The sequence below is a fragment of the Perkinsus marinus genome, assembly GCF_000006405.1.
Source record: "Perkinsus marinus ATCC 50983 genomic scaffold scf_1104296960682, whole genome shotgun sequence".
NCBI lineage: Eukaryota > Perkinsozoa > Perkinsida > Perkinsidae > Perkinsus > Perkinsus marinus.
The window spans coordinates 1-8,701 of NW_003206024.1; the positions used below are offsets into that span (position 1 = coordinate 1).

Consider the following 8,701-nt stretch of genomic DNA (forward strand, 5'->3'; position numbering starts at 1 on the left):
GGGTACAGGTGTATGAGAGATGGATGCAATGGCAACCTAGCGATAATGCATGGCTACAATATATCAAGTTCGAGCTTAGATGCCATGAGGTTGAACGGGCCAGAGCCATATATGAAAGGTCATCGTCATCACCAGAAGATCTAAAGCCTCGAGTATTTATACAATAGATACGTATCTCAAATCCAGACAGTGATGTCTTTTACACGGTTGGCCAAGTTCGAGGAAAGACATGGGAATAATGTAATTGCTGACGATCACCGTTGCTGCTGGTGCTGTCAGCACTGACTGTGAGATTGTCAGGTTCGGGCACGAGCTGGCTACCAGACATGTCATGACACTTTGAAAGATGATTTGGGACCGGAGGGGATCACTGAAGATCTGTAATGACGTCTCACCGACATGAAGTGACGACGTGGTGAGAACTCGAACTGCAGATACGTGAAGTGGGCAGAGTTCGAGCAACGAGCTGCGAGGGATGATCCCTCAGCGGCGGCGAAGGTCTATAAGCTTGGTATAGACACTTTACCTCCTGAAAGGACTGCTTATCTACGCGATAGATACGCCAAGTAGCATGCCACTCTACCATAGCTGCCATAGCTTATGTACTCAGGTACATGAAACAGAAAGGTACGCGAACGGATATCGAAAGGCTCCTTCTGGAGAAGTGTAGACTGAAATATGAGAAGCAACTCTCTGACTCTGATGGAGTTGATGTGGATATCTGGATCAACTATGTACGTTATCATCATCCTCTCCTTCTACAGATGCCTCACCACAGATCCTTCTCGAAGAAAATATTGGAGACTCCGCAGCCCAATGCCGAGAAGTATACGAGAGAGCCATCGCTGCAGCTCTACCACCCGAACAAGCGGCACCCAAGGGACGGAAAGATCTTTACAGGCGATATGTGTATAGACTGCAGAGTGTTTCATTGCCATTGAACTCTCATTTTTGGTAGGTATATATGGCTCTTCTATGCTAATTACGAGGAGTCCCTCATCCAATCCGGGGAATCGACACCTGATAGGGTTCGAGAAGTGTAAGCGACACACGGCAAAGCTACTGTTATGTGTTATTGACTACTAAGGGATTGTAATCCTCGTAGATATCACACAGCCCTCGGGCTCTTTCGCTCGCGGAAGATATACTTCAGCAAACTTTACAATGCTTACGCGGAGTTCGAGATCCGCCAGATGGATGTTGGACGGGCTAGGCTTGTGTAAGATCCCTCCGGTGTGCTTGGCGACTATTGTGGAATCACGGCAAGTGCCCCGTCTGCAGGTATGGTCGTGCAATCGGCGAATCCAAGAAGGCTTCTGTGTTCCGTTCCTACATTCAATTTGAGTTCAACCTCGGGCAAGTGGATCGAGCCCGCAGGATCTGTGCGAGGTAAAACATTACCACGCTACCGAACACTAACGATCGGCTTAATGCTTACTTTCGAAGAGACAGCTCTTCTATCGGACAGTTACGTATCGGCGCATTCGCTGGAAGCTGCTTCTTGGGTATGCTGGATGGATATGGAGATGAAGCTCTCTGAGGTCAATAGAGCTCGCAAACTTGGAGAGATGGCCATAAGGGTACTTGGCGTGCTTCACTTAACGCCCAACCTTCATGATGTAGCTCGCTGATGAGTCGGCATCTGACGAGAGCGACGAGATTATGAACGAGCCGGAGCTTATTTGGAAGAAATGTATCGACATAGAAATAGAGCAAGGAGAGATGGAGAATGCACGGTATGTTGCTTGTTGGCTTAATGAGTGTGGAGAGCATCAACGCTCTTTTCAGCGATTTATTCGAACGATTATTGGATCGCACCACCCACGTCAAGGTTTGGCGTTCGTATGCTGATTTCGAACTAAAGCACGGAGACCAGTCCTTCGAGAAGGCGAAGGAAGTGAGTTGTCTGTCTACTACGTCTGATAGGCTACGTTACATTCTCAAAGGTCCTCGAACGGGGTATCGCCGAGGCCAAGAAGGAAGAGGATTCTGAGTCCCGCAGGTTGCTGCTCGAGTATATGCTCAAGCTAGCGAAGGAAGCTAAATATGAGTGAGCCCGTATCAATACGATATTCGATCGTTCATGGGCGTTTCCTGATAGCGATATTGCAAACATCGAGAGTCGACAACCCAAGGCTGTGAAACACAAGGGGCGTGTTGACCAGAGTCACGGTGGTGGAGAGCCCGGTGCAGAAGATACAGTACGTTCATGAGGCGGAGTGGGTTCGTAGTGCATCTCATGTTCTTAGGTAATGGTTACTGTATGGGAGTTCCCGGATGATGAGAAGGCTGGGGATGCTGCGAAGAAACCCAAGATTAAATTGTTGGAGGCAGCCAAAATGTTCAAGAAGATGCGCCTGTCAGAGCAATCGGGTGGAAGCAGTCATCTGTAAGATTGACACACACGGTTGAAGAGTTTCCAACATACTTCATGTGTCTAGAGTTTAGCAGTTGAAAGAGTTAAAGATCCGTGTTCGGAGCAGTAAAAAACGATGTCTCACACACCTAACAAGCTTCAAATGTTAGGAGTCGTTCACCTTGGGGCAAATTTCTTTACATCATCTAGACTACATCCCAATGGGATGATCCAATATGGGATGTTTTTTTCTTTTCACCAAATGATTGTGAGATCTTCCGAAAACAGTGGTAATCTGCATCATCCAAACTGCAACCAAATCGAGTTATGCCTCATCATTGGTGAGAAACTGAGTTCATAGGCCAGAGTTTTCGTAGTGTTCTATAGGAAAGCAACTCTCCCCTCTATACTATGTGCTCATGTCATGAGCACCACTCCAGAACTCATAAGCCTTATGAAGTCTTAGATGGTCTCACCGGAAATAGATGTACCATAGATGTATTGGACCTGGTGGGCTCAGCCTTCCTGAGACAAGCTCTCAGAGTCAGGAAAAGCATTCCTCGGATGCTCCTGTATATCACTGCAAGTGTCATGTCTCTCTCACCTCCAGTAGCTGAGAGAATCTGTATTCAGCTTAAGGTCATCAAAATATACATCAACTAAGGCAATATCAGAGGTTCCAGTTGACAATGCCAAGAGATGCTGGAGTCATCACAATACATGCAAGATGGTAACACCCTTGAAAGGCTAGTCGCATGTAACGCAAGACAGTATCCGAGATTTATTGCACATCACTTTAGTCAACAACGCTGGCACATGTTGCATTATTTCATGCACCAATCTGCAATGAATTCCTCGCGATCATACCGGGAAGTACCACATTGAAGGAGCATACTCGTTAACCAACAGTTTCCGAGTGGAGCGCGTCTCTGATTGCGGATATAGTGGCGCGTTTGGCTCTTTGGGCTCTTTCTAGCTCTCCCAGACCATCCCTTGTACATCTATGCACGATACAGCAGGGAGAGATCTCTGCAAGACTGTTCATAGTACCCTGCTCCCGTGCTCGTGACTTCGCGATGACCACTTCGCGATACATATTTGCTCAGAGACTTCCGTACATTCATGACTCGCTGTTTTATACTACTTCTGGTATCTAGGAGACGTTTATGAGTCCACAACAACATTTCACAGTGGATCTCGAGAACCCGCTCAACCTACCAGTGTCCCTCGATACCGATTTCACGTCGCTGAAGGTAACATGCTGCTTGGCCTTACTCTGTGTAGGACCAGAAGGTGAATGTGCGTCCACCCTCAAGGCTGTGGAATCGTTCAGAAGCTTGGAAGCTCTAGCAGGGGAAGATGATGGGCGAAGAGTCCCCCATGGAATTGTAGGAACCTACATGGTGTACACATATGCATCTATCTTATGAAGCTGCTGCCGCTGCTCCTCCACGTACGCAGGGATCGTCCAACGTTCCGAAGTGATCACTTGACGCCACATGTTCAGCTCGAGGAGTCGGCAGTCGGCCCTGGGAGAATCATGTGTGGGGATTGTGTAAGATTGTTTCGAATGTGGTACGTACGTCAAGGGATGCCGCACTCAGGGAGACCTCGCCCTGACGGACGAAGTAAGGGTCATCCAACTCACGCTGACGACCTGTCGTGGGTATCCATAGTCGAGGTCTGCTGAGTTGTACATCAGTGATACACCATCCGTTCCCACCGGAAATCGATGTCGAAAGCCACTCGTCCGCGGACATTTGCCCTCAATGGTCTATCTATCCTTACGGGTTCGGCTGATAAGGTCGCTTCTCTTAGATGGGCATAGGATAAGAACACGAAGCCCTGATGCAACTTGTATCATCAAACACGGTGTCCACCACTTACCAACGGGATATGCCTCCCTGAAGTTGGTAGGGGAGTTTCTGGAATTTCGGCCAATTTCCCTAGTGCAAGTTGAAGCCTTGCGTTCAACATTGCCAGTCTCCGTCTGTTCATCACACTGACCCCCTGAGATCCAATACAAGTTGGCCAGTAGCGTATATGGTGAGTCAGTGCCGATACCATGGTATCCTCCATATTTCCATCTGTGTGCATACCATTTGAGTGCTCCTCCATATTAGATTTACGCTTAGTCCGAGTCGGCTGCGAGGAAATTATCTAGCGTATACTGTGAAGCGAATTACTTCTGCTGTCAAGACTTCCACTCTCTTCTCTGGCGCAACCTTCGTGTACTGCTCATTTAGAGGGAGTTCATGATGGACCTCGACGCTACACACAATACAAGTCCTCACCCATGAAAAGCGCCTTCCAACCCACTCGGTGCATAGCTCCTGGAGAGCAGCATGATCAGCTATGAGGTCGGCCTGATCAATAGGGCCATCGACTGCGTAAAGCTCCACTACGAGCCAACCATCCTGGTCGATAGAGCGCGTATCGAATCTATAACGTAAGTGTCGGGTATATGAATGAACATCACACCACCTGAATGATTCATGCCATGATGCGATACCGCTCGAGCTGTGGTGGGGCTGCTGGGAGTTGGCTGCTCCATCGGTTTCGAGGCAGCAACTTGTGATGGCTATGCTTATTCCATCAGCACGACAAGGACAGAATAGTATGCATGCATATCTGTTGTAGTAGAACGCTTCACAAGAGGACTTCTCCATGATCATCATACACGTTGAGACGGTCACTAGGCATCCCTTCGACAAACAGGTCACACGCCTTGAGGATAGTCACCATGAAGTGACCATATGCATTAGGTATCTGCTCAGTTGCTTCATCATCCATCCATGCCTACCCGTATGAACCACGCTATCTGCGTCGCCCTCTTCGCGGAAGCGGCCAGGTGATTTAAGACTCTTGCTAAGACCACCCCCCGTTACCAATTCTCCAGACCTGACGATTCGGACATGTCACAGCGACATACTCATGTGCCATGAATTGGACCTGCAGCGAATGGCATCTACGATGGCCTCAATAACGATATCATGATTAGACGATTTAGCGATGGCCAGAGCATTATGTCCACTATAGGCCTCGACGTCGATATCAGCTCGCCGATCAAGGAGCATCTAAAGAGACTATTGTTATTGAAAACCTCGATGCTGCTGTTGGGCTACTTGGACACAGTCGATATATCCTTTACAAGCTGCATGCATTAAAGGCGTCCATCCCTGCTTATCTCGCTGGTTCACTACTGCATCTAGTAACAAATAAAGGGAAGAATGGAATAGATAAGGGCAATCGATCGATATGCACCCTTACGAGCATTTAGGGAGGGGTCATGGTCCCCGCGGCCAGTGAGTGCCTCTCCCAAATCTAAGATAGATGCCACGCACAATACTTCACCAGCATCACAGGCGTAATGTAGGGGCGCCCACCCATCACTGTCCTAAGGCTCAACTACACCTCAATACAAGCCTGTAGTCGAGTATGTATTACAGTAGCTAATATATTGGCGCCTGCCAAAGCCAATGGTGGTATGAGGGGCCAAAAGCCTTCCATACATGCAATCATGAGGGCGGTAACACCTGTACTGTCGTGTGCGTTCACCTATCATGGGGTACTTGAATAGTGAAACGGATGGATACCTTGGCCTGCCCGAAGGCCACGTTCCTATTGTTCGCAGATGCGTTTAGGAGTATCATACGTACCAAGGCTGTACTACCACTGTTGCAGGCGTGCATGAGGAGTGTCTTGCCTAAGAGAGCTTCTCCTCCTCTATGTATAAGGGCAGTTCCCTTTCAGGTTACTTACCTCGAGAGTCGACATGGTCAGCATTGGCTGGTAGTAGATGACGTTGAGGTGAGAGTAGAGCCAGGACACATGCTATATGCCCATCATGAGCGGCACATTGAAGCGGACTCTCACCTGGCTCACAGGGGAGTTACTCCAAATTCACAGGCAAGGGAAGCTCACCCATGCCATTCTGTATGTCCAGGTCATCAACATGTTTTGCAAGACAATTTAAGATTTCCATATTCCCACAGATAGCAGCCACATGGAGTGGAGTGTTGCCTAAGCAGTCTGTGAGTAATACCTACTGCAGCATAGCAAATAGCACGAACAATGTTGATGAGACTATCCCACTGTGTCAGGGTCCATGCTACGTAACTTTTCAACTTCCCCCAACTTGCCCATCTCGACAGCATGATGGAGAGCAACATATCCTCTAGGGTCCTGCCACCTGCCTCAAAGAAACATCAACATCATCATTGCGGTGTGACACTTATCCGCTCGATCTACCGAGTGACTGATCTTAGACCATCCTCGGAGAGCCGCTTCAAGACTGGTAGAAGTGCTTCTAGCAAGTTACTCCTCACTGCATATATGAGAACGTTCCATCCTCTCTCGTCTAGTGCATCCAGACTCGGGTTATAAAGCAAAACCTGTCTCCTGTGATAGCTATGATAACGACGAGGAGGAAGGGGATCATCATCATTCAATAGGCTCCCCACCTGGTTGAATAGTGCGCTCGCTTTCTGATCCATGGCAATCATGAGCGGAGTTTTACCAGAGGCATCGAATGCATTAACATCTGCTCCAAACGATAGAAGGATCTCAGCCTGCAATCAGCCGTTATAGCGATACCGCAAGGCAGATGTCCGATGTTACCACTGTAGAATTCCTAGTCTCGAGCGCTAAATGCAAGGGGGACTTGAACGTGATATCGCTTGTATTGACATCGGCTTTACCGTTCAACAGGAGCTCTACAACCTAGAGCTACAGGTATACAGTTATTACTTGTATCCATCCACGCACATCCTCGACATAGACCCTACTCACTTCAAGATGCTCCTTCAAGATAGCATGCATGAGGGGAGTCCTCCCCTGTCGGTCCATCAAGTCTATTTGTGCACCCTCATAAAGTAATCTCGATGCGATATGCCTATTACTGAGTGCATGCTTATCCTCTCTTACAATCACATAGTCTTACTCATGTCCATAGGTAGCTGCGTAAGACAGTGCCGTTCTGCCTTTTTTGTCGACCTTATCGATGAAATCCTTCTTTGATATCTTACACCTGATGAGCAGCGGCGGCTACCCTTTGATATCTCATGTTTTGGTCAATAAGCTACCGGCCACGGCCGAATCTCCCTAATGCGATAAGTCTGTCCACCACGATTAGTTCTATCCTATTTGGGTAATATACCCAAAGCTCTCGAGCTTGCTGCTCTGTTGACAGGTCTGCCATGTCGGCAAGCAGCTCGTTGGGCTGCTGTGACTAAAAGGACAGTAAGGCCGGTAGGAGGCAAGGAACAGGTCCCATCACCTCGTCTGTGTCCGGTTCAGGATTCGATTGAGGATATGAGCGGCGTGATGATGCAGCAGCCTCCTGGAAGTGTACCCTCTGTTTCTCCCTTTCCTAAGGCGAGAGTAGTGCCAACTCCAAGGCATCGAATCGGCCATACCGCCAGTTCACGAAGTTGCTGCTGCTGCTTGGTTTGGCCCCGATCCCCGCCGCTATCATCCTCCTCTTCTCCTCTAATTCCCACGCCATTCTCCCCACCGAGCATAATCCTCTCCCGTATCTCCTTGATCTACATACGTCAGAGTGCTTGTATGCTGGTCGTGCTGACGAGATGCGGGAGGATGCACCTTGCACATGACTGCTTTGGTCCATCGTCCTCGCCACTTCTCAGACATCTGAGCTCTCGGATCGGGGTCTGCATCCATGACCTAGACAGAGCTAACGCGGCTGATGTCGCGTTATCTCTGGACAAAAGCGAGCCTACCTTTTGTGAACCTCTCTTCATAGAAACGAGCATAAGGTGTCTCGCATACTCACGCTGGCGTACCTCGATCGACTAACTACATTGCAACGAGCTCATGAGCGCCGCCTCACCTTCCTACGCTTCACTCGATCCTTTCGGCTGACGAAATCTGTTATATATAGTTTGGGACTGGATGCAGCAAAATGTAGAACTCCACACCCGTAGAGGTCCTCACCTAATTTCGATAGTGAAGGGAGTAGGAAGAAAGAGCACATTACAGTTAATGCTGGCACCTGCCTTCAACAACAATTCGATGACTCGAACATGACCATGGAATACTGCCGCTAAGAGAGGAGTCCACCCGAATTCATTCGCCAGATCCATCTGACAATGCCAAGTATGTAGAGTGGATTGCTTGTACGCGACATATCGAACTTATGACCTAGTGTTGACCTCACAAGGACTCTAGCGAGTAGTACAGAAATAAAAGGGAAACATCCACTAGAGAAGAATCGTGTCAGTTCGAATCCTACAGAGGCATGATGTCGGTGATGAGGGTTCTAACTACTCTATCATGACCGTCTCGCTGCTCGGTATAGTCCAGTACAACCTTGACTATCGGGTT

At 48.5% G+C, this 8,701-nt stretch overlaps 2 protein-coding genes across 2 annotated transcripts in view; one reads left to right on the forward strand and one right to left on the reverse strand.

The window, feature by feature from the left end:
• Positions 1-192: 192 nt before the first annotated feature.
• Positions 193-2,393, forward strand: Pmar_PMAR005010 (CGI-201 protein, short form, putative; the record flags this gene model as incomplete). The annotated part of the gene is made up of 14 exons (XM_002772592.1): positions 193-240; positions 301-380; positions 435-566; positions 611-734; positions 779-909; positions 959-1,039; positions 1,106-1,219; positions 1,282-1,389; positions 1,469-1,580; positions 1,624-1,736; positions 1,789-1,897; positions 1,947-2,050; positions 2,102-2,201; positions 2,250-2,393. 14 exons carry the CDS (start codon positions 193-195, stop codon positions 2,391-2,393), a joined length of 1,500 nt encoding a protein of 499 aa, XP_002772638.1.
• Positions 2,394-2,460: 67 nt separating this feature from the next.
• Pmar_PMAR005011 (ankyrin repeat domain protein, putative) overlaps positions 2,461-8,701 on the reverse strand; it is a gene marked incomplete at both ends in the record, with an annotated part of 9,370 nt that continues 3,129 nt past the window's right edge. Inside the window, 23 exons of the mRNA XM_002772593.1 lie at positions 2,461-2,505; positions 2,833-2,969; positions 3,575-3,702; positions 3,757-3,885; positions 4,080-4,201; positions 4,543-4,627; positions 4,676-4,798; positions 5,309-5,433; positions 5,482-5,564; positions 5,627-5,680; positions 5,804-5,914; positions 6,281-6,379; positions 6,876-6,927; positions 6,977-7,078; positions 7,148-7,250; positions 7,299-7,385; positions 7,441-7,586; positions 7,635-7,727; positions 7,774-7,902; positions 7,961-8,041; positions 8,098-8,160; positions 8,208-8,265; positions 8,312-8,460. Of these exons, the coding sequence (XP_002772639.1) occupies positions 2,461-2,505; positions 2,833-2,969; positions 3,575-3,702; positions 3,757-3,885; positions 4,080-4,201; positions 4,543-4,627; positions 4,676-4,798; positions 5,309-5,433; positions 5,482-5,564; positions 5,627-5,680; positions 5,804-5,914; positions 6,281-6,379; positions 6,876-6,927; positions 6,977-7,078; positions 7,148-7,250; positions 7,299-7,385; positions 7,441-7,586; positions 7,635-7,727; positions 7,774-7,902; positions 7,961-8,041; positions 8,098-8,160; positions 8,208-8,265; positions 8,312-8,460 (2,304 nt within the window). The remainder of the gene's footprint in view (positions 2,506-2,832; positions 2,970-3,574; positions 3,703-3,756; positions 3,886-4,079; positions 4,202-4,542; positions 4,628-4,675; positions 4,799-5,308; positions 5,434-5,481; positions 5,565-5,626; positions 5,681-5,803; positions 5,915-6,280; positions 6,380-6,875; positions 6,928-6,976; positions 7,079-7,147; positions 7,251-7,298; positions 7,386-7,440; positions 7,587-7,634; positions 7,728-7,773; positions 7,903-7,960; positions 8,042-8,097; positions 8,161-8,207; positions 8,266-8,311; positions 8,461-8,701) is intronic.